The 25,668-nt window shown below is 36.2% G+C and overlaps 2 protein-coding genes across 6 annotated transcripts in view; one reads left to right on the forward strand and one right to left on the reverse strand.

Moving 5' to 3' along the window:
• The window catches only part of LOC109077389 (zinc finger protein DPF3-like), a 38,780-nt gene extending 34,971 nt beyond the window's left edge, over positions 1–3,809 (forward strand). For all 4 annotated transcript variants that reach the window (XM_042777789.1, XM_042777786.1, XM_042777787.1 and 1 more), the window contains 3 exons: positions 1,292–1,404; positions 1,568–1,649; positions 2,157–3,809. In XM_042777789.1, coding sequence (XP_042633723.1) covers positions 1,292–1,404; positions 1,568–1,649; positions 2,157–2,224 — 263 coding nt within the window. In that variant the 3' untranslated portion in view covers positions 2,225–3,809. The remainder of the gene's footprint in view (positions 1–1,291; positions 1,405–1,567; positions 1,650–2,156) is intronic.
• Positions 3,810–4,397: 588 nt separating this feature from the next.
• LOC109112620 (regulator of G-protein signaling 6-like) overlaps positions 4,398–25,668 on the reverse strand; it is a 62,258-nt gene continuing 40,987 nt past the window's right edge. For both annotated transcript variants that reach the window (XM_019125520.2, XM_019125522.2), the window contains exons 3-18: positions 20,172–20,268; positions 18,902–18,952; positions 18,707–18,813; positions 16,452–16,503; positions 15,925–15,989; positions 15,095–15,171; positions 14,325–14,406; positions 13,869–13,943; positions 13,678–13,776; positions 13,493–13,554; positions 12,364–12,474; positions 10,979–11,104; positions 9,195–9,381; positions 7,840–7,929; positions 6,565–6,618; positions 4,398–6,271 (exon numbers count right to left, since the gene is read on the reverse strand). In XM_019125520.2, coding sequence (XP_018981065.1) covers positions 6,221–6,271; positions 6,565–6,618; positions 7,840–7,929; positions 9,195–9,381; positions 10,979–11,104; positions 12,364–12,474; positions 13,493–13,554; positions 13,678–13,776; positions 13,869–13,943; positions 14,325–14,406; positions 15,095–15,171; positions 15,925–15,989; positions 16,452–16,503; positions 18,707–18,813; positions 18,902–18,952; positions 20,172–20,268 — 1,386 coding nt within the window. In that variant the 3' untranslated portion in view covers positions 4,398–6,220. The remainder of the gene's footprint in view (positions 6,272–6,564; positions 6,619–7,839; positions 7,930–9,194; positions 9,382–10,978; positions 11,105–12,363; positions 12,475–13,492; positions 13,555–13,677; positions 13,777–13,868; positions 13,944–14,324; positions 14,407–15,094; positions 15,172–15,924; positions 15,990–16,451; positions 16,504–18,706; positions 18,814–18,901; positions 18,953–20,171; positions 20,269–25,668) is intronic.

Genomic DNA, 25,668 nt, shown 5'->3' on the forward strand with positions numbered 1-25,668 from the left:
TGCATTACATAAAACATTCATATATATTTAAGTATGGCTTGTGTCCAAATAATTTTCAAGGCCATTGTAGTCTATAATTTCAATGCAACTAACAGCAATTTATCAAAATTACACAAATTAAGTTATTTGAAGTATTTTAGATAGATCTTTTCATATTTTATATGTATTGCATCAAGATCAACCTCTTAAATCAGTCATGTTTCCATACACTTGCAGGAGTTAAAATCAAGGCAAAAGATGTTTCTAAACGTCGGCATAATGTGGCTTAATATATTCAACCAGTTCTGCATGTGAATACCAGGGACAGAGCCATGAAGAGGAATGAGGTAGCAACGCTTATGAAACTCCCAGTAGGGAAAGAGCCTCACATAACATCCAACTCCAAGCCAAGGCCCCACATGCTTTCCAAACTGGGAAGACTGCACATGCTTTACTGGGCATCCAAGCAAGAGGAGCCTGCTGTTCTCACAGTTTCATTGAGGAAATGAGCAGGCCGAGGAACTGACACCTCCCTTAGAGAGAGAAAGACAGACATGTGAGGTTACAGAACCATCTGGCACTGTCCAAACCTGTGCTCACCCTCTCTCTGTGTTAGGAGGGCAGAACAGAAGGTGGAGGTGTTTAGAGGGAACGGTTGTTTGTTCCTTCCACACGGACTGTGTTTGATCAGTTTTTTTCTTTCATGTTTCTGTCATTATTAACTTAAAGGGATCGTTCTCCCGAATTAAAAAAATCTGTCATCATTTACTCACCCTCAAGTTGTTCCAAATCTATATGAGATTCCTTCTTCTGCTTAGTACAAAACAAGATATTCTGAAAGATGTTGGAAATCAAACAGTTGACAGTAGCCATTGACTTCCATAGTATGGAGAAGAAAAAAAAAATACTATAGAAGTCAATGGCTACCGTCAACTGTTTGGTTAGCTTTTGTGCTCAACAGAAGAAACTCATACAGGTTTGGAACAACTTGAGGCAAATTTTTCATCTATCTATCTATCTATCTATCTATCTATCTATCTATCTATCTATCATCTATCTATCTATCTATCTATCTATCTATCTATCATGTGTCTATCCCTTCATCCATCCATCGGCATATCAATCCACCTTAAAGTATATAAATTACATTAAGAACCTTTCTAACAATTAGTCTCACAACATTTTATATGGATTTATGTTTTTCTAAATCAAATTGATTATAGTGAAGTACATCTGAAACTAATCGAATTGTCTAATTATCTAGCTCCTCTTCTTTCTGTCAGATTATTCTTTCATCTTTCTCTCTCACCAGGCCATCCTTCATGTCTGCAGTTCACAGACAACATGATGCAGGCTGTTGGAACGTACCAGTGGCAGTGCATTGAGTGTAAATCCTGCAGTCTGTGTGGCACCTCAGAGAACGATGTGAGTCTTTAAATCCTAACAAGGAGCATAGATTATTTTCAAACAAGATTCTCAAAGCACTCTTTACTTGTTTGACATGGACACACCATGTTGCTAGTATGCATGTTTCTGCAAGCCTCCTCATATGGCTGAGTGTGCTTGGTGTCGCCCTCTACTTTTGTAGGATCAGCTTCTGTTCTGTGATGACTGTGATCGGGGATACCATATGTACTGCATTAAGCCTCCCATGACACAGCCACCCGAGGGTAAGATCACTTCACAGCAGCACATTACAAAATAGATATTAAAATTCATTGTTTCAAAAATCAGCCTGAATGGTGTGGCTTGTTGCCTTTTATGCCTGGCCTATAATAACACGTGAATATATTAAAATGCATTAATAATAAACCACCAATAAACCGTGTTTTAATATTTCAATACTGCAAACACAATAAAATAATCATTATTGGTGCTTAGAGTCATACATTTAATTTTACTGAATACATCTTAATGTGAAAGCTGAACCTTTTTAGGTTTGGTTGAAGTTAGGAACTTACGGGAAATTAGTCATGGACCCTCTGAAATTCTGCTGACCCACTACTGAAGATCACTGCAGTACTACATAGTTACAAAATAAAATATGTATGACACTGATTTACAGTACACAGCATGGACAAATGGATAGATGAACAAACAGTCATACAATAAACAAATACACATGCTATACATGTGAGTCCGCTTCATTAGTTACCTTAGAATTGTTTCGTCCACAGGAAGTTGGAGTTGTCATCTGTGTCTTGATCTGCTGAAAGATAAGGCATCTGGTTTCGGAGAGCCCTAGGCATTGAGGAGGTTCTACACAGTTACACACAGACACGCACAGCAGACTCAGGATAGATGTTTGTCTTGGTTTTGCTCTGTGGTTCCCCTCCTGTAGTAGTGTGAAGTTGAGTCTTTCTCTACCTCCACGTTACAAACGTTTTCCTCAACCAAGTCTAGGCAATCGGTAGTCTACCTCACATCCTGCTCACTAGCAAATCCAAAGGCAGGTTTGAGTCCAGATTGTCCGATTACCTAGAAACATGTCTTATTATATAAAAAAAGTAGTTAGTTAAATAGCAACACCAGCACAATAACTATAATATTACAATTAAATGAAGTGATAATCAACCTCTTATACACACAGAAGCTCCTGAGCTGTGATTCTAAGCTATTATTTCTTTGAAATTGCAATGGACAAAGCCAGTTTTAACAAATAGCAAACAAGTATAATAAGTTATCTGCTGTTTCTACTGTAAGTCTTTAATAAAAGCAACATATACTAACTCAGAGACACAGTAGTATAAAGCAAAACCATTTTCATTTTAGTTCATGTTTTCAGTGTGTCTATGATGTTTGTAAGCCTACATGATTTCTTGCCAGATACTTTTGGCTCATAATCTGTTTGATGTGATTAGAAGCTCATCTTTCTTACTGGGATCATCATTCAGGTAGACATTTAGAGCTTAGGATCTGAAAGCAATCTTTAAACTAAATGGCAAAAAAATACCTTTTTATTGTATTAAAGCAGCACTTAGCTTCGACTTCAGGACTGGAAAATAATGCTGTGGAGTGTTTTTTATTTGTACTTTTATATATATAATTTAGAAGACAATCGTGTGGTTGGTAAATTACATGATAGCCATCAAATACACCTATAATGCTTTTCCTTGTGCTACGATAATACTGGCATGCATTGTTTTGCCTTTTCAAGACTGTTTAATATTTCCTTACATTTTGTGGGACAAACTGTATCTAGTTATGCTCCAGGAACATTCCAGTTTTGTGTGTCCGCCTGTTTGAAGCCCTTCATACCTCTCTAAGTGAAACATCTGTTCATTTAACATCTGTTGCTCGTGATATATTAGCATTTCTATTTCCATCTGGACATTCTCTCATGTCATTCCCACCTCCTTCACCTGTATAATAAATTAAAGGCTCTATTTTCAGAGCCAATTCATCAATGCTCTCCAGATCTTGCGATCTGTTGAATATTTTAGCTATGCATTTTTATCTATTTTAAAGGTCATCTACATTACATTTACATTTGTTTTTCAGTTTAAGAAATGTATTAAAGGTTCCAAAATCAAACTAGTTTTGATGATGTTTAGAGTCCATTCATCTAACCATAGTTAGGCCTTTGGAGTATTTTTTGTTTAAAAAAAAAAAAAAAAAAAAGGGCAGAAAAACTGACAGCTGATACAGTATGACTTTTTGCACCTAAAATTGTTAACTCATTCTAAATCTAATCCTAAACCCCTTTTTTCATATTTTGTACTGTTCAGACTTTAGCTTGAAAACCTGTTTATTTAGACTCTACATTTGTAAACTCTGGGTTAACAGTCTTTTTTTGGCTATTTGTCGATATTGATTGAAGGAACAGTCTTGGTTAAAGGTTTTTTTTTTGCAAAAAGAATTCATCTAGTCCAAGAAGTGGGTGAATTTTTTTTAATTTTAGGTTTGTTTGGTTCAATTTATCTGTTATCTGCCTGTTACAATGTCATTTGTTGTATATAATCATCTGTAATTCAAACACAAATGTTCACTTTTTAATCCTTTGCAATCAAGAATTGTTCTGTACTTTTTTTTTATTCCTTGTCTTTTTCTTTTTACCCTTGTTGTAATGTAAAATTTAATAAAAAATAAAAGTAAAACCAAGTCTATGCTGATTTCACTTTTTTAAAAAAAAGTTACCACTAGAGAGCAGCACATACACAAATTAACAGATGAGCAAAGACACCTCGTCCCTCTGTAGTGTCATTCAGAGCTGTTAGCAGTTCAGCATCATGAAATCCTACCCCACTGGCTTTACTGAAGTCAAATCTAACTTACTGAAGTACAAGTTTCTGATGTAGCTATATGTGTATTGCTAAGTTCAACATTTAATATGTTTGCTGGGCCATCATGAACAGTTTGGGCTAAAAATATGTGACACAAAATGCTGTCCATGCAGAGAAAAATGAAAAAGCATTCCATTCCAGAACTCTGAATGTTTATTGAATGTCTCAGGACTCAGGTCCTCCTTTCCATTAGCTTTATCTACTGGATCCCAATGAAAAAAAGCCTAAAAGCAATAAATCTCTTTAGAAATATTCCATGCATAGTTTTGTGCTGAATATGGCACTTGTGCCTCTAAGTTATATTCCACGTTCAGTATTCTACACAGCATCTTCCATTTCCAGGATTGCTGCAAAGTCTATACATTCCATTTCAACCTAATGTACAGTTATGAGTCAACAAATCAACTACCTGAATATGTGTAGAGGAAACGTGCTACGTCAGCTGCACACATTTCTGTTCTGCCATTTGACTGCGTTTACAGCTGAGAGAATTCATGTCTTCCAGCAGCACAAGTCTATGTGTTTCTGGCAGTGATGGTGCTTCAGGAAACGATGCAAGCAAAAAAATACAGAAATGCAGATTGGTTGGCTATTCAATGTCCAAACTCCTTTCTAGTAGTGGATAGTAATCTACTGTTGATATGTTGAAAGTGAAAGGATGTGATCCCCTGTGTTCAGAGCAAATCATAATCACCATCATATTAATCAAAACACTGACACAAAGCAACATTAAGCGCTTACGTTCTACACAGAATTTACAATACCATTCATTAAAGCAAAGACAAACATAGTCGACAAGGACCAATGTGTTGGTTTCAAAATTGAGATTCTACGTCATAATTCTGAAATAAAAAATCAAAATGAGATATTAAGTCACACTAATGAGATAAAATCTTAATTATGACGGTGAAGGTTGACTTTTGTAATAATCATAATTTTTGTCATCTCATAATTTTGGCCTTTTATGTTATAAATTTCAGTGTTTTTATCTAATAATTGACTTAGCATGCAATCATTTTGACTTTTTCTCTCAGAATTATGAAAAGTCACAATTATGATCTTTTATGTGACGAAATGGTCCTCCATAGATGCTCCTAAATAATTTAATGTTGTTATTTGGAGATTTTGTAAAGCTGTTCAGGAAACACACTGACCAAGCAGGACTTGCATCTGAGGGATTTTGTGCAAAAGCAATATTCTGTGCTCTGAATCATCCTGAAATTCTAACACTTTTTATTATCCTGGTCAATATTTTTTTTATTCCTCAATAAAACTGTCTAAAAGGTATAGCTCTTGGCCATTTTCTCATCTCATTTAGAAGTAGCATGTGCTAATACTGTAGTTGAGTATAACACGGCCTGAAGACGCAATGAATAATTCTACTTTCTTTAAAATGGCAGGAGTAATAACAATGTGCTTTTCCAAACCCCATCGTTTCCACTTTCATTCTTCATATTCAGTGACTGTCCAACAGAAAGTATATGACGAAAAGTTCTGTGCAAACCTTGAATGAGGGAACACAGTCACTGAAAGCCCTTTGGAATGCTCTGAAGATTTGAAACACATCTTCGCTTCATCAGAATGCTTAGTGTTGACATACTGGACTGATTACAGCACACCTTGTTTTCATATCTGATGATAAACATTTGGAATCGGTAATCCAGCGAGACAGTCCTGTCCTTGCCGCAGTTTGGTTATAAGTATCAAACGTAAAATGCTTCTCTAGATGGTACTGGGAAATCTGACATTCATGTATACTGAAAATCAGTTACTGATTTAAAAGACACAGACAGCACTGTCGCCATTTGGAGATTTTTGTTTGGACTTATTGCATGCTGCCATCTAGTGTCGGTAGCTGTGCGGTGTTTGGGTGGATTTTGGAGAGAGGGTGGTCCATACACGTGGTCTGTCATGGCCACAGTCCTTCCACCTCAACAAACTGCAAACAGCAGGACTGGTCAGGAGGACTGCATGAGGCCTGTCAGTCGTTTACTTGTCAGAGACTTGCCCTGAAACACAAGTGTGTTATTATTAAAAGAGGTCTTTTAAACAGTACCAGTTAAAAAATTGTGGTTTTAGATTTGACTAATAATATTCAGCAGCAAATTCCAAATATAACAAATAGTACATATATATATATATATATATATACAACTGACTAGTGAAATTACAAATCCTTGTGAACCCTTTATGGTTCTCAGAAAATATCCCATTTTCTTCTGGTCTGATTACCTTCCAGAAAGCCCGATTTTGAATTAAAGTTAAAAAAGAACTGGCGATGGTCTTTTTTTTTGCCACTCACCACACTGCGAGTGAATTTCTCCAGGGATGTGCGGCGGCCTTGCTCAGTCTCAGGCTGTGGAGCCGAGGTTAATGGAAGGGAATGGGGAAGATACAGTGCACAACACCAGGTTAACATGTGTTAGTAAAGTAGAGGGATTAAAAAAAAAAAATTAATTAAATTAATCTTAATCTTAAATAATCACAGTGGGGCTGAGACTGTAAAATGAGACTGCCCATGTTTAGCCATTACAAGTTGGCAGTAAAGTAAGTAGACTATTTGATGATAAGTACATATTAAGTTGGCTTAGTATGTTTTAATAAGTGCAAACCGAACACTGAATACTTGTTTGCAAGTGAAGAAAATGAAATGATTCAATTCAGGGCTGTTGTTTTTGGTCAAAAAGAAAGTAAGGAATTGTTGTCTCTTAAGAAAGAACTGACTAGGAAAAATGTGCTAAAAATGTAATCACCCTCAGGTAAGTTTGTTTGTTAGAATAGATTTAGAGAAATTTAGCATTACATCACTTGCTCACCAGTGGATCCTCTGCAGTGAATGGGTGCCGTCAATAACAAAAATGCTTCCTCCTGTAAAAAACTCCATCCCATTCATCTACATATTTGTTTAGGGGTGTTTTCAACTGTTTTTGCTTGTAAACAGTGCTTGATATGTGCCTATTTCTTTCCTGATTCTGACGAGACAACTTCTTCACTGGAGAAAGCAATATAATGGATTGAAGTCTCATAATTTAGCTGAAAGCAACGTTTTGAAGATAAAAAAAAAACATGTTTGATTATCAATGATTGATTAGTTTCTTACAAACACAGCTTTTCACTTTGCAAGACATTAATCGATGGACTGGAGTCCTGTTGATTACTTGTGGTTTATGATATTTTTATCTGCTGTTTGGGCTTTCATTCTACCGGCACCCATTCACTGCAGAGAATGCATTGGTGAGCAAGTGATGTATCAATTAATACATCAAAATCTATTTGGCTGAAGAAACAAACTCATCTACATCTCGGATGACTGGAGGGTGAGTAAATGTTCATTTTCAACTTTCATATTGGGGTGAAGTATTCCTTTAAAGGAAAATGTCCTGGCAGAAATTTACCAGTATCTTTTGTTTTTCCACAGTTTTTTCCCTTGCAGTACTCTAGGGGCGCACTGATTTTTGTTCTTAAGGCTGAATGGTTTGTGCAAAAGAATACTGAAAACAAAATTGCTTTTGTTTATTGTTTAAAATTATTCCGCTTCATTACACGCAGCAGAGAGAGATTTGAGATTGAGTCTAACCTTCTTTTTGGCCAGCAGGAGGTCCTGGTAAGCATTGGAGCGCAGGAAACGAGGGTAGCTGTCACTCTTCATCAGCTTGTAGATGTGGTCCTGAAAGAGAAAAAAACATTGGAGGCTGACAGTGAGTTTGCAGCTTGCATGCAATGAGAAAGAGTCAGGAATCTTCTGAAAAATGGCTTTCTGTCCTTATGATCCTGCTTCTGTTATCTTTTCAGTCATGACTTCACATAAGCAAACAGGAATAAATCTGTAGGTTCTTCCACTGGAAAAGGCAATCTATGTCTGATAAAACATATCTTGCAGCAGGATTAATGAGAATTCACTGCTGCCAAAATAATGTTTTACCTAAGGAGATGAAGTTTTTTTTTTTTTTTTTTTTGACATTATTTAAACCAACACTATGTAAATGTTGGAGCATTAGTGGTTAATAAACAGAACTGCATGCATCCTGCGGAAGAACATTCTAACCGGAGCTACTTCTCCAAGTTTATGTCTATGGCAAGTCACGCAGTTATGTGTTACTCTGCTGTGAACAGGCTACAATAGTCCAAAAATAATCACTTATTATAAATGTACTGTAGTGATTTGGGATAAGACAAAAAGGCGGTTTGGTAGATGAATTTATGATGTACTCGCTCATTATATACATTTTGCAAATTTTGAACACAGAAAAAGTTACATAGTGTTGCTTTAAACATTATTTTCAAATAAAGCTTTGACAGACTCTAAACAGTAATGTCACAGATTCTGTCAAACATTCTTCAGTTATTCTACTTTGAATTTTCTGAAAGCAGTTAGCTTGTAGTGACAGTTTCTAGAATAAAATGGTTCATTTTTTTTTTATATAATTCCAGAGAGACATTTCACCCTGGTTCTGAGCATTGCGATGCCTGTTATTCTGTCTCTTTCATCAATCATGTAAATGTAGATAAATGAAATAGACAGACATAAGGCAAACTCTTTTGAACAAAGCTGTGAGGACAAGGACAGGGAACAGATTATCCATCAGCATTATTGTACATCAATCTCCCCGAATGGCCCAAAGCCCTCAAGTTACTCTTTCATCATTTCAAAGAACAAAAAAGATTCAGCCTTGGGCACAACTTGTCTCTTAGTGCAGCTTTCATACTTTTTCCGTCCATCCAAAAACCTAAAAGCCCTCAATCATCTGTGAAAATCTGGTTATTGGACATTAAAAAATAATAATATACAATTGATAGATATCTCAAGATGTCTTCCTGTTTAGTTCACACAGTATGATAATTTTCCCCAAATGTGCAGAAAGGGCGTGGAAATAGTTACAAGGAACAAAAGCCATCAGTGCTTGAGCTGTGCTTCCTGTGACAGATATTCACCTGGGCATCTTCAAAGCTGTAGCGGCCCGGGTCTTTTAGATTCTGACTGGTGCGCTCGTAGCTGTGTGAGTCTAGATTGATGGCACTGGGAGCTCCCTCAGCAAGAAACTCTTGCCAGATCTCCTGAGCACGAGCCGCCACTTCCTGCAGGGGGCGGCATTTCAGATCCTGCACAGCCAACCAGAACCTAAGGAGAAAACAATAATAAATGTCAGTTGAGTGGAGTATTGACAACGGGAGGATGGTGCAAATCAAATACATTTTAACATATGTAGTTGTTATTGTAAAAATAAACTTTCTGAATATGTACACCACCATTTGAACTTTCTATTCATCAAAGAATCCTGAAAAAATTATCATGGTTTCCACAAAAATATTAAACACCACAACTGTTTTCAATGTTGATAATAAGAAGAAATGTTTTTTGATTTTTTTTTTTTTTCTGAAGGATCTTGTGACACTAAAGACTGGAGTAATTCAGCTGAAAATTAAACTTTGCCATCATAGGAATAAATTACTTTATAAATATTTAATAAATATTTTAAAATATATTAATATAGAAAACATTTATTTTATATATTTTAATAATGTTTTACAATATTACTTTTTTTTTACCATATATATATATATTTTTTTCCAAAGGCATCTTGGTGAGAAATTTTTTATTTTTTTTAAAAAAATCTTCTTTAGAAAATATTAAAAAAATGTAAATGTTTTGAATGATAGTGGATATATTTTTGTTCCTATGCCAATATTTTTGACGCTGGTCAATGGCATGACTTTGTTCTCAAATTTTGGTGTTCTACCTCAGATTTGTTGTGGCTTAACGTGAGGAATGTTGCATAAATGTGTCAATACATAAAGTTATAAAGAAGAAGAAAAAACTTTTGTAAAATTTTATGGTAAATGAGTAATGGCCAGATTATCATTTCAACAATCTGAACCAAATTCAATCCCTAAAGCTAATTTTCACTCCCAATTAGCACTTGGCGTGTGTTACTTCTGGACCCTCTTTACATCGCTGATGGCAATGGCATTCCCAAACTCCTCTGTAACAAACACTGAGTTAATTATGGAAGTCAGTACAGGCACAGCACTCGCCATGACAGACAGAGAGAGATAGAGGAAAGCAATCGCCCAGTCACTCCTTCCACCCTCATATCATACTTGCTCTGTAGCTCTATAGATCTCTGCAGTGTAGAAGTGGTTTAGGCCCTAATGGGCCCAGGGGAGAGTCAGGCAGTCAAGAGGACACATCACTTTCACTCTCCTCACAGACTGGCAAACATAAGACAGCCCCCACAGAGGCTATTAGATGCCTAGCTGGGGGATACGTGGAGATACGAGAGAAAGAGAAGGATGAGAGATGCATCGAGACAAGCAGCATTTTATCTCTTGCCCAGTCACTTTACAGCTCCAGTGACCTGCGCTATCTCTGCAGCTCCCTTCGGGGCCTCGCTGTCCTGGTTGGGCATCTCCTGGGGCCCACCGCTGCCTCATTTGCCCCACGACGCACGTGGTTTGCAGTAACTTATCACAATGCATCAGCGATCAGGCTTTGGAGGTTGTAATGATCATGTACCATCAGTGAATTTACTCGCTCTTTCTCATCAGTGATATTAAAGCTCGAGGTCTGACCTTTTGCTTGTCCTGTTCTGCTTCATTCTGTGCAAGTCATTAAAAGTGGAGTGGGTGGTTAAGAGAGAGGAATGAGTAGGAAGGGGAAAATGTCACAGAAGTGCAAATGAAAGGAGGACAGAGGAATATGGTGATGGAAAGCTCACAGCAGGTTCTCGGAGCTGAATTCGGACTCCAGGAATTTAAGAAACTGCTCACGGCCCACTGGGTCCTTTAAAGCCTCGTCCAACGAGAAGCCCCACTTCTTTACTCGCTGTTGACTCGGGTCCTTACTGAGACAGAGAGATAGAAAGAGAAAGACAGTATTTATATATTTATTCTTTGCAATATGTACTGACAGCAGCTAATGCTTTGACAACACAATGTACCATTGTTTGTCATATTAACCAGACGAGGCTGAAAACAAAGAGAGAGAGAGACTGTGTGTGTGTGTGTGTGTGTGTGTACACTATTCCTAATTAATGTTGTTCAGTTGCTTTGACACATTCTTTTTTGTATAAAGCACTACATAAATAAAGGTGACTTGATTTGACAAGATCATTTAATCATGTCTAATAATATCTTGTAAATTAGTGTTTGAATAAGGTACAATATGTAAACCACCACAGGAATGCTAATGTTTTAGAAAAACCTAATTCCAACAACTGTTAATTAATATGATAAGGTAAATAAGTTAACCTGATTTTTGCTTAATTAAGGGACAAAAGTCACATTGCTGAACAATGTGATCAGATGTAAAGAAAGAAACCCAGAAATGAAACACTAGGATGAGGGTGTGTGTGGGAGGTATTCCTTAATTCGTGTCAGATTTAGGTTGATTATGTACAATGCCTGCATGCTATTTGTCAAGCTACTTTTCAGTCATTGCCGTCAGCAAGCAAAATGCCAGATTCACAAATCAAATATGTTCATATTAAGAGATTACAGCATTCACAATGGGAGCTTGGGCTGCGTGGTGTCGCATTCCAGACTTCGTCCCATTCATTGAAATGAAAACACCTTGCTCACGCAGTGTGTGTGAAACCGGCGTAAAAATTTGGGATCACATTAGCCAAAGAATTTATAATATATAATATATAATATATAATATATAATTATATATAATATATAAAAGCTAAATTAACTAATTGAAACACTTTACAATAAGGCTAGTTAACTTTAGTTAATGCATGAAGTATCATGATCCAACAATGAACAGTACTTATTTTATAAATGTGTAATAATTGTCTGCAGACCTCAGTGTTATTTTAGGATTGACCCCAGTTTAAGAATAAATCAGGTAAGAACAAAGGCACAACATAACAGTGACATAAGAATTTTCAAAATAAAACCAAAAAGAAGCATAACAACAAAACAGATAAGAACTTTTTGACAAATGCGACTCTAAAAAATTAGCAACTTAATCAATTTCCTCAGCAGCAGTAACAAAGGAATTCAGACATCCAGATCCCTTCTCCCTTTCGTCTAATGAAAACTAGACTACAGAAGAGAGGAATCTATAAAGAAAGATGTAATATTTAGGTGTTCAGACCTAGCCTCGAGCTCCCAGAATGTGACATCTTCACTGATCCAGGGGTTAGCTGGCTCTGGTACTGTCACAAAGGGGTCATAGTCAAGATACTGCTCTGTATAGCTCATCAATCTGCAAAAAATGAGTTGAAATCATGTTTATATTCCATATTATTGTATATAAGTATTTTTGTGTTTTTCATTATTGGAACCAAATGAACTGTTTTCACATATGCATTCCTCCGCCAAAGTGACCGGTACACTGTACTAAACTACTCTGACAGAATTTCCCACACAACTAATTCGGTGGCAGTGCAACCCTGCCACGGAATCTATAGCATGAAACTTACTGTGATTCAATTCCCGAATCAATGACTTTGTTTAGTTTATCAAAAACATACAGCGCAACAAGTGTAGTCTGATTCCCAAATGAATAGCTTGAATAAGTGAGTTCTATTAAATGAATTAAACACATACAGCTTATACTGGAACTCTTTGTTTTGAAGTGAAATTTATACTGTATGGCATCTTGTATAGTATTTAAAGATACACATAATGAGTCATATTATAAGAATGAATAAAATATGTTGACACAATTTTAGTTTTCGTATTGTTGTTTAATCTTTATAGTTACTGCCAATTACTCGATTGTAATAAATCATCACCTTGGAATTATACATTTCTATCTGCATTCTGCGCAGTTTCAAGACATTGAGGATCCATATGTGATAAAGGGAGCAAGTCTCTTTCATACATCAGTCCCAAAATTTACACAACTTAAAGAAAACATCACATAATGTAAATAAGTTGTCACAGAATAAGAATGTGAACAACTCAATTTTGACAGATAAATGGCAGATAGAACCTTATTAACTAATTCCAAGGTGATGAAATGTAATTTTTGTGAAAATGTTTACAACAGACTTTTCAGTCTTTTTAAAGGTCTCACCATTTGGCAATTAAATTGCATTTCTTTTCTTTTTTTTTTTTACTAAAATACTAAAAGAATCATTAATGGAACCAAAAGAGGAATCAGAACTGGAACAAATAAATTCTTTATGATTCCCATTCTTAATTTTTTAATTAACCCGTTATTATTTGCAAGCATTAAAATTTGCTAAATCATGGACAGATCATGAAAGAGGACTTACGTCTCAGCGACTTTGGACATTTTCATACAGTGTCGATCCAACTGAGTGTTCAAGAACAGAATCTGAAAGAGACAGAATAGCGTTACTCACTGCATCTCTACCCGAGGATGTGAGTGATTGTGCTAAACATTAATAGCCGCTGTGAGGCTGTCAAGAATCAAATTCACATCTTTGCTCGCACACACCTCTTTCTCTACGTCCTCTCTGGTGCCCTTGTTGTTCTGCAGTGAGGGTGTGTGTACAGGACTCTGAGTCTGTGTGTCATCCCCTACCCCATACACTGACTGCGACACAGAGACGGAGAAGGAGATGGGTCACAATACGATCAGACACACCCTCTGTACATAAAGCACACACACTAATACAGCGTAAGCACCTTTTTCACCCTTTGAGGATTCTTCAGGCGACGACACTTCCTGATGTCCATCTCTGTGGTGTTAACACAGCCAGGCTGTGAATCACAATCACATGTAAATCAGCCATATAAAAAATTTCTGATACGCATTTTCCACTAAAATTTGTTTTTTATGCTGATATTTTGTTGTTAGTTATATTAAACATTATTTTAAAGTGTTACTGAACATTTCAATGTACTGAAAGTCCTAAAAATATCAAAATTTTCTTTTTTGAACATTGTAGCTTCAAATAAAGTTTTCTGTATGAAACACACACATTTGCTTAAATCTGAAGGACCAGTGAAGAACAGTGCAGATTTGTTGGGGGTTCCACAGATTAAGTATTCCATTTTTACAGTGAGACTATTTGATCTATTAAATTCAAACAAGATACAAACACAGAAACCCGTCCCACACTGGATCCACCCCTCACACACCACGGGACGGTGAACATCCCAGAAGGCTCTCTCTTGACTATCCAGAATCTTTCTCTCCGTTTTGTCTTTTTTCCTGTCGATCCTACAAAATCAAAGAAACACAAAGCTGCAAGACATTAATATTAAACAAAGAGCAGGAAACTTTCCCAATCCACACACTTACACGTCCTGCCTCACACGTTAAAACAAAGAGCAAAGCCCTTGTGCTCATCAAAGTTGCAACCTGCCTGCGAGCAGAGCTAATTCATTTCTATTCCTGCAGCTTCATTCTTACGTAACTGACATTTGCTGCATCACTCTCTCTGTCTCTCACTGATCCTAGTTTTGAGCCCTGAGACTCTATCATTCATCTCTCTTTCTCTTTTGTTATTGCTCTCCCCAAAATTGGGGTTTTCGTCATGAAAAGGGTACTGCAGACAGTGTGATGATGGAGACAGACTGATGATCAAAAATCAGAGCAGGGTTGACTTGTGTTTGCAGCCCTCGGCCATCAGATGAGGCTCTTCTGCCGGTGTTTGAAGAGCGAGAGACTGCTTCAATCAATGTGGACCCCTCCAAATCAAACACACATGCAAATACGTCTTGCCCCTAACAACTGCACTTCAGCAATATTATTATGTTACATCATAATGAGAGCTTGTGTATATACAGTATGTCTTTGTGTGAATGTATGTGGGCTGAAAACAAAGGATAGGGTGTCTTCAACAGAGAAGAGAGCAGGTACGAGTGAGAGCAAGTGTTTGCGTAGTTGTCCTGACAACAGCACTTACTTGACCTGTGCCTCAGCCTGCATGAAGATGAACTCCCACTTCCTGGCAAAAGCCCTCTGTAGTCTCGCTAGATTCTCCTGAATAAGAGAAACAAAGATAAATGAGTTAAAGAAAGAAAGAAAACTAAAGAAATAAAATAGAAAACTGTTATTTTAAACTGTAATGATAATTCATAATATTATGGTTTTTAACTGTAATTAGATCAATTAATTGCAGCCTTGGTGAGCAAAAGAGATTTCAGAACATTTTAAATGTAACCAACCCATAATTTTACATAAAATTCTTAATATAAAATTGATATTTTCTTCTAATATTTCTTATTTGTTTTCTTTCTTTTATATAAATAAATTATAAACAGTATACTGATTTTTTTCTTTATAGTATAACAGCAGTTTTGCAGCTCAGGATAGTCACTTGTGAAGAGCCTAGTGAAGTGACTGTGTGTGTCACTTCAGTCCATCTGCAAGTCATGATGCCATTTTCAAAAACAACAACAAAAAGTTCAGAACTAAATGTCCATGAGCAAAGATGGAAGCATGTATTACAGAGGTCCTTGTTTGGGCCACTTAAAAAAAATGCTGAAAGCACCACAGAGGCACAGAGTTTACACTCTTTGGGGGAATCAGTTTACAAATGGCTTATTTATAGTTACTGTACAGTACCATCAAAAAAAATTGCATACTTCACCTTTAATTCTCAATGACAAGGGCTCAAAATTAGTGCTTTCAGGTATAAAATAATGTGACGTATCTGTTAATACCTGTGAGAATCCAAACTGAGATGCTTTTGCTGGCAAAACACTTTGGCTCTCATCGCAGTGGGTCACTTACCGCCTCATAGTCCGCCAGCTCCAGCCGGGTCTTGTTCTGCATAGTCCGCTTGCACAGATAGATGGCTGTGACAGGCAACAGAGAGAGAAAGAGACAGACAGAGAAGAGAGAAACAGACAAGAGGCCATAAGAGACTTGGCCTTATCAACAGTCATGATTAATCCTACCCCTACACATGCACACACATCCAGTGTAAGCCCTTGATTGGATTTTTTATTTTCCTCTGCATCTATCACCTCTGGTTGGTCAGTTTACAGAAAGTAGGAACTATGAATGAGTCACCATTGACCATGAGTGAACATCTGCCCACAGTCAACACACTGTCATACACCTACTAATGCTCTGCTTCAGTCTGACTGTTCACCTGTCCAACCTGGAATAATTGTTTTGAAAGCAGACTGTGGGCTGAACATGGGGCGTCCATCGTCTCTGGGACCTTATGAGTTATGTTAGCAAAAAGCATCTACAGTAAAGCTCTGTGTGCTCTTGCGTCACTCTGAGTCTGCCCAGCAGGGTCCTTCTCTTACCGTAGTCTGTGTTCTCTGGCTCCCAGCAATTAGAGGGCCAAAAGTATGGAGCCTGGGTGAGAAGGAGAGCGATCATTACTCTTGAGTTTTGTACAACTGAAAAATTGAGTAGGCAGACTTTGAAGTATGAACAAACTTATTCTAGCCAAAATACATTCAGTCATGCTGCTCATTTCTGTAAAAACACTACTAATTTAATAACACTGTTAAATGTAATATTTAGCACATCTCACAATGAAATTCCTTTTTTATACTATAAAAAATGTTTGTGATGCCTAAATTTACTTTAAATTTTCAGATTTTTTTTTTTTTTTTTTTTTTTTTTTTTTTAGACAAAATCTGTATTAAATTAACATGACTACATATCGGCTTTTAATACTGGTGCATAATAATAATAATAATAATAATAATAATAATAATAATAATAATAATATCCTTATTTCCCTCAAAAAAATGAATTTAAGAACATACAAAGTATCTTGAATGTTATAAATATTCTGAAAATTCAGAAGTATTCTGGTATCACAAAATTAATCATGGTTAACTAACTTAATATACAGTTTCTGTTAATAAAAATGTTTGAAATCAAGCAACGCTGTCATATTAAAAGCAGTGTTGGACAGTGGGGGGCCTTCGAGTCAAAAAGGTTGAGAACTGCTAATCTAGACAACATCTGCAAATTTAGATACAGTGATTGATTCTGGATTGTCAGTAACTACTTCACTGATTTATATGGATTCTGTTTAAAATCAGGTGTGAGTTTGAAAGAACTAAGAATTTCTTGTCTGCCTCCTGCTTACTAGCCAAAGCAGTAGCTGAAATGATGATTCTGTGCCGTGCAGTTATTATATGAAGATATTCATGTCATAAGAGTTATTAACGACATTTGTAACAACTGACTCTCTTGCCTTTCTGAAGCCAGTCTAAAAGACTGCAGGCGGCACAAAGCAAATGATGGTGCATTGAGATCATTATCGTCAGGCAATGAGCTGATGAGCCATACTCACTAATTCCCTCCTGAGTAATTAATGAATGTACAAAAGAAACTCAGATTTATTCATTGATACTGTATCATGCTTATTGGAAAGATAGCCTAATGCCATTATCTGAGAATTTGGCTTTTCTCACAAAACTCTGGATAAATTACAGTTGGTTTGGAGGTTGATATTGAGACTATATTAATTAAACATGAATATTTAGTACTGTAATGGAGTATTGATTCATAACCATTACACATGCACCCATCATTTAATTGTATTTTAGTAAATGACTGCATGTGACTGATTTTTTTTTTTTGGAGTGCTCTTTAAAGACGAATTCCAGATCAGTGAGTGCCTATGAGTAAAGATGGCAGATTTCAAATCACACTGTCAAGCTCCAGCAGAGCTACTGCCATTGAGATGAACAGGAATGCAAATTGATAGCTTTCTCCAGGTATTACAGAGAACTTTGGCTGGAGAGAATCTGTTCAGTGCAATCATTTCCAAATGAGATGACAGACTGTGAAAGTACAGCAATAGACAATTAACATAACACACTACTGTTCATAAAAGTCTGAGGTTGATATGTATGTTTTTCTAAACAAGTCTCACCATGACTGCATTTATTTGATCCAAAAAATACAGTAAAACAGTAATATTGCAAAATATTATTACGATTTAAAATAACTGTTTTCCAATTGAATATATTTTAATATATAATATATTACTGTGATGACAAAGCTGAATTTTTAGTGCCACATGATCCTTCAGAAATCATTCTAATATTGATTTGCTGCTCAAGAAACATTTCTTATTATTTCTATATTGAAAATAGTTGTGCTGCATCATATTTTTGGTTAAACCGTGAAACATTTTTTTAAGATCAAAAGAACAGAATTTATTTGAAATATACATTTTTGTAACACTGTGCTGTCATACTGATCCATTTAATGAAAAATGTATCCTTGCTGAATAAAAGTACTAATTTCTTTCAGGTTGTGCATATATAGTATGTTAAATAAATCTCAGTAATGTGCTGCCCGTATAGAGAAAGGCTTAATAAAGGCCGCTGCACTGATCAAACACTGTCCTATTTGCTCAGTAGGTGTAAAGGTCAGTGGAGCTTCTTCATAGTGTGTCTTAGGTGTGATTTCCACAGTAGATTCAGAATCTCAGCAGTGCTGAAGTGAAACAGGATCACATCCTGGAAACCACAGCTGCCAGGATACAATCCACGTGAATTTCACTTGGTTGATGGTAGATGGATAAGCTCACCTGAAAGCGGTATAATGTCCCATCATCCTTGAGGGTGAGAACATGATCAGAGATGGGGAATATGTAGCCTTGGGCGGCGATCAGGCTGCCGATGTGTATGGCCTCAGCTGTAAATACAGAAATTAATGCATTTGCTTTCACAAACAATTCACAGTCATCAATAAGACGTGTATCTTTCTTCATATCAACACCTACCAGGGTCATCTATGATGAGGTTCTTCATCATCCACTGAACAATGTCAGAACCTAAAGTTTAAAACATGGAAACATATCTCCTTATTTTCACATGCAAATTTTTGAATAAATTGCATTCCCTTCTCAAAGCCTTGATATAAATCAAAATCATCACAGTGTGTCAAGACACGTTATGGTTCAAGATTCAATGTGTGTCAGATCAGTCATGCTAAATCTACATTAGCACCACCTCAATCATGTACAACATCAACACTTTAGTTCCAAATCAGCTATTAGTTATCCAGATGTGGGCCTGCAGGCATCCATTTAGAGCTGCCCACTGTAGTAACTGTGTTTAGCATTGTGTGCAAATCAAGCAATATCCTTAGGTTTATTCTCTTTGAGGGTTTATAAGGACAAGTAGCTGTTCTTCTAGCATTCCTTATCACACAATAAAGGAATCTGTGAATCTGCGAAAGTGGTTAGTACGATCGGTGGAGACCACAGGGGCGTATGGCTCCTGCTCCACCCTCTTGTCTATGAAATTCCCTGGCAAACAGCGACTACGCACATTTTATCAGCACTGACAGTGATGTAACTTTTTAAAAACATATTTTTGAAAGCATCATTAACTGAAATAAGAAAACTGCTATTTTAAAAAGGTGCACTCAGTAACTTTTCCCTCATTAAAAAGTTTTACCCCAACTGTAATGAATAATACTTTTGAAAATATCTATTTAAATACATTCACATCAGATGAAGACTACTGTGAACCTATTATGAAACACTTTAGCTTACAGAATAAATTAAGCATCATGTCTGACTGCTAATAATAAGAGAAAAACATTAAACTAAAAAAGGGCTGAAAATAGACACAAAAAGCTGGATGTGAAAACCAAATATTACGGGCCAATAAAATAGATAAATTGAATTTCATAAATAAATATACATATATGTAAATAGACAATTGTTGCAGTATTCATCTTGTTGCTAGACAGATTTTCTACAATTAAGCAATTAATCTAATAAAATAATTTCAAATCAATATTTCATGTGAATGCATTTGTTTATTTACATTGGCTGACTGCATATTAGCCCATATATATTGATTATGTTCCTTAAATTTATAGAAAATATTACAGTTCAACAACTGCTACAAGTAAGCTGTATTGTATTTTCACACACATACAGTATTGTATGATAGCAACAGCCATTGAAAAACCCACATACTTAAGGTTTATCAAATCACACACCAGTTTAGACACAAACTGTCCCACTCCTGCCAGTATACCTGTAACAACGCTGGGAATCTTGGACAGGAAGCTCTTGACCGTTCTGACAGGCACACCTTCAGTTTCATCTTGGAGGCGTGTGATGATGTCCTCAATCTACAGGAAGAGAGAAGAAAGAGTATGTCTAGTTAGTTTGGACTGTATCTACAGTCTAGGCTTGCTTCACTTTTACTTCTTGTTCCATATTGACAAGATACAGCGTTAACACAGCCCAGAAAAGCAGCACAGCAAAAGCATATTTGCAAGTAAAGTTTTGTCTATTTTTGCTGCGTATAGTGTGCAGAATTCAAAAGGCTTCATTTATTTGTAATAAATAGCATAAGAGAAGCATAAGAGACTTCCTTACAAAATAATCTTAATCAAAACTTTTGAACGGTAGTCTATTTCAAAGGCATCAATAATGAAACCACTCAATGTAGTAAACCAGAAATCATTTTTTTTTTATTTCAATCCACCATTAGACTTGATCTGGTTATTTTACAGCTTTTTCAAGCATTGTAGTATCACATTCTAACCGAACTGTTAATCATAACAGGTGTAAGCACACACCTACGTCTATTGCTCACATTACTAAATGCACTAAGTACCCAATTCGCACAAATCATAGGCCAAATTTATTTATTCCATGTCTATTTATATTGTTGTACAGCCACAGAAATGGTCCTTTCACTTGTGATGGGAACATCTGTTCTCGTTCCTCTTTGGTTACGCAGGCATCGGTGGAGGCCTTTGGAATATACAAGCTCGCACCTACAGTCTATAAATAATCCCAGCACTGATGAAAACAGCTTGTGGTTTTGCAGGAGAGAGGGAGCGTAATGTGATTAGGTAGCGTTCTCTGCTCTGGAGATTGCATGTTGTCATCACTGCTCTGTGGCGCTCAGCACTCTTTTTTTGCACGTGTCGTGTAGGAGGCGAGATCTCCGTTACTTCGGAGACATTTAATGCATACAGTAGCTATATATAAACAATCAAAGCCAGCCCCCGACTCCTGTGAGCCCACGACAACACGACACTGCTAAAATAAAGCAAAACCACTTCACTTTGAGTATAAAGAGAGGGCATGTACATCATCAGCTGCGTCAAACAAAACATACAGCTGTGCTACACAAGGACCCGCACTCGTTATCCCAAAAAACACTCTAGTCATCCCATCCATTACCACGTGAGACTAATTTCCCCTCTCTACCCATGAAAGCACTTCACTTCATTTAATGCTCTCTACCTAGTGGCTAAAACATGAGTCTATGGCACAAACTATTCTAAATGGGTCGATGAGTGTTGGCCTGAGTCCCAAGAGAGATCCTGGCTGTAAACAGACAACACTGCCAGCCTGGAAGTTCACCTCTAAACCCTAAATCAATACAGATAAAATGCTACATAGTGTTTAGAGGACAAAATGAGATCTATCCCACAGACTCACACCTTCCTGCCCCACAAGAGTTTCAATAAAGAATCATTGGAAAAGTAGGGCTGGATTATGGACCAGATGGACATTAGGGTCCCGTGGCTCCATATACAGTGACCACCCTGGGCCCCGTGACTAATTTTAGGGGCCAATCACACAGAATGCATTTTTCCATTTAAAACACGAAAAAGAATAATAAATAAATACAGAGGAATAAAGAAAAAAAACAAAAATGCATAGTCTAGAGACATGATTTTTGAGTAAAGCGTGTTTTTTTTAATTCAGTTTTGTTTTATTTTGTTCGGTTTTCACAAAAATATTAAGCAGCAGAACTGTTTCTTACTTTGGCAGCATATTAAATGATTTCTGAAGGATCGTGTCACTGAGGACTGGAGTAATGGCTGCTGCTTAAATTCAGCTTTAAATGCCGTCAAAAGAAAAAAACAAGTGGAACAGTCATAAACATCTGTCTAGTGTATGTTTACAGTACATAGAATGTACTGTAACAAAGCAAAAGCCTAAAGAGAAAAACAAAAACATTCTTTAGTCTAATCTAATATCTAATATATATTAGGCTATTTGTATATCTAATAGTCTAATCTAATATTTAACATTACAAAACATGCGTTTTATCATTTTGCCAAATCATCCTTGTTGCTAAAAATAGGTTAAGTGGTATGTTCCGAAAGGCCAGCAGGACCATCTCTGAGAAAAAGATCATCATCACGACAAAGCCATGTATCTATGCTTAATGAGAGTGAATGCCAATTAAATGAAGTTAACGGATGTCATGCGTTATCTTTCTCAGAGACGCTCTTCACTCTGTTTCAGTACAATCAGCAGCACTCACTAGAGAGCTCTTTTTAGGATGGGTCCTAGTGTTGGCACCATCCCAAAAAACACTTACGTATGTCATAATCTGTCAAAACACTGTGCCGAGTTCTTATTAGGTTATCGCAGCACCCTCCCACACAGAGGCCACTGTGGCGTGTGCTAAATGTAGCAATTAGCGCTCTTGCTTCTTCAAGGAAAGCTGGTGAACCAGCCTTCAGTTTGGGAAGTGTCTGTAATAATTTTCTAAAGAAACATGACAAGCTCAGGCACATTACTTCACAAGATCATGTGAAAGAAAATAGCAATTTGGAAGGTTTTGTTGCAGTTAATATTAAAACAAATCATCAGTCAAGGAAATACAAATTCAAGCTCAAGTGGCAGAGCATAGTCCCAAATTAGAATGATTAGAATATTAGCATATAAAAAAGTGACCACAAAACTGGACCACAAAACCAGTCATAAGGGTAAATTTTTCAAAATTTAAATTTATGCATCACCTGAAAGCTGAATAAATAAGCTTTCCATCGGTGTATGGTGTGTTATGAATGGGTGATATTTGGCTGAGATACAACTATTTGAAAATCTGGAATCTGAGAGTGCAAAAAAAAATCTAAACATTGAGAAAATCCCCTTTAAAGTTGTCTACATTAATTTTTTAGCAATGCATATTACTAATCAAAAATTAAGTTTTGATATAATTTACGGTAGGAAATTTACAAAATATCTTCATGGAACATGATCTTTACTAATAATTTTTGGCATAAAAGATAATTTGATAATTTTGACCCATACAATGTATTTTTGGCTTTTGCTACAAATATACACCAGCGATTTAAGACTGGTTTTGTGGTCCAGGGTCACATATTAGAATGATTTCTGTAGGATCGTGTTACACTGAAGGTACTGGAGTAATGGCTTCTGAAAATTCAACTTTACCGACACAGAAATAAATTACATTTTAAAATATATTCATATCCCCGGTTTTCACAGACAAGACTCAAGTCTAGTCCCAGACTGAAATGCATGTCTGAGCTGTTTTAACTGAAAGGAACTTTCACTGACATATCTTAAAATATGTTAGTGCCATTGTTTTGTCTCAGGATGCACACAAGTAATGTTTTTTGTAACGCATGTTTATAAAAGGTACTTAAATGTTCTAACTGAACTACAGCCAAATCCAGTCTAAACCTAAGTCATGTCTGTGAAATTAATTTTTTTATTACAGTAATATTTCACAATATTATTGCTTTTAGAATATTTTGATGAAATAACTGCAGCCTTATTGAACAAAGGTGAAAAAAAAACCTTTGCGGGAGTGCATATTGTCCAAAATATATTTTAAAATTGGATTTAAAGGTTTAAACCCAACCTATTTACTATATTGAAGAAAAAAAAAAATCCTTAACGCATTCTGCTTGCAATATGTATAGCATTTATTTTAAATATATTTTAGCTAACAAAAAAATTGATAAATAAATAGAAAAAAAAATAAAATAAAAGCCCTGTAAAGTGCTTCAGATTAAAGTGCTTCGCAACCTAGAAAAAAAGAGAATTCTCTTTAATATCAGCAAGTGTCCTTTATTGTTAAAGTGCTTGTAGTCTCTGTGGAATTCAGCAAAGTATTTTAAATAAGGTAGTCCTGTTACGTCTTTGTGACACAATATCTCAACAGTCGCACTGCAGATAATCAGTGGGGACATTTAAAAGAGTAGCATTGATTGGATTCCTGACAGTAACTATCAAGTGAGCATCAAGAAACTTTCCTAATGGAAAAATGAGAACCAAAAGGGTCAAATTTCTTTGATCGGAGAACGCTCACTCTGTGTTGCCTTGAGCTTGCTGCAACTGTCAACCACACTGCTGTGTACAGCATTTTTATTAGGCTTGCTTAAGTAATTATTAAACACTGTATACTGAGACAAACACTTAGACAAAATTACAACAAGAAAATACATTTTATGTAATAATTTTACCAACAGAAGTGTATATATTGTTTTCGTCTATATGCAAACATGTTGATGATGACATTAAAATGACTCGTCTCGCTGTCTCTGGGGGATCTGAATGAGAGGCAGCCGCAGATGTGGGTGGTTACATATCAGATTCACCCATAAGAGACCCTTCTAAATCAAGCCCATCTTTCAAACTTGATTACAGCAAGTCTCAGTAGCCTGTGAATAGCACTCTTACAAGGAGAAGAGAGAAAACTAGGACAGATTTCCACTTCTGCTGAAGCCGCTAAAGAGGCAAAGTAGATGGTGGAAAAGCATCTTCTAGTGTACTAGCTTGTCTTGCTTGTCTTGCTTGCCAGGTAAATCCATAAAATTAAAACACACCACTTTGGAGATGCATCAAGGTTGGTCTGTGTAGCAAAGCAGCGAGAGTTAGTTCATGAGAAAGGTTAGTGTCGCCAAAGATAAGAGTGTGGGAAGCGCTCCTGATAATACCTTTGCAGCATCCTGTGGCTCATCTGCTCAGTCCCTGCAGGAGATATGTGAACAATCGATGCTGTTGATTTTCCACAGTCAGGTCCTGATGAATGACACTCAACCATGTCTACCCGAGGCACATACTGATGTGACAAGCATTTCTTATACTCCAAGGCGGCATTATGACAGCTCCAAACCCCACAGCGGGATAATAATATGTTATGAAGTGTGTTCAAAGATTGCCCATAAAGAAGTTAATTGGAAAACGCTTTATGTGGTAAGAAAAGTGAACATAACTTGCCAATAAACATTTAATAATGTGAATTGTCTTATATTTACACTTACTGAGTCTAAAAATACCAAAAGAACATAATCAGATGAGATGGAAATAAACATTTAACATATTATTTCATACTTGGACTTGATTTAAAGACAACATGAAATACAAATTTTCATTGCTACACATTATTTAAAATAAAAAAATGCATAATAATACTAATAATAATAATAAAGTGTTAGTTTTCAACATTTCTGAAACAACAGAAAATTTAGGTTTTGTATTAGCGCTTTGAGATCTGACTATATTCTGAAAAACTATTGTTCAAAAGTTTAGGGTCAGTAAGATTTAAATTGCATTAATATTAGTATTAAGAAAACTTTTATTTAGCAAGGATGCATTCAATTTCCCAAAAGTGACAGTAAAGACTTTTATAATATTACAGAAGACTTCTGTTTATAAATGCGGTTCTTTTCCTGGAGACAAAAATTACTGCAGTTTCCACAAAAATATTGTGTTTTCATCATTGATAATAAGAAGAAATGTTT

The sequence above is a fragment of the Cyprinus carpio genome, chromosome A20 (genome assembly GCF_018340385.1).
Source record: "Cyprinus carpio isolate SPL01 chromosome A20, ASM1834038v1, whole genome shotgun sequence".
Lineage (NCBI taxonomy): Eukaryota > Metazoa > Chordata > Actinopteri > Cypriniformes > Cyprinidae > Cyprinus > Cyprinus carpio.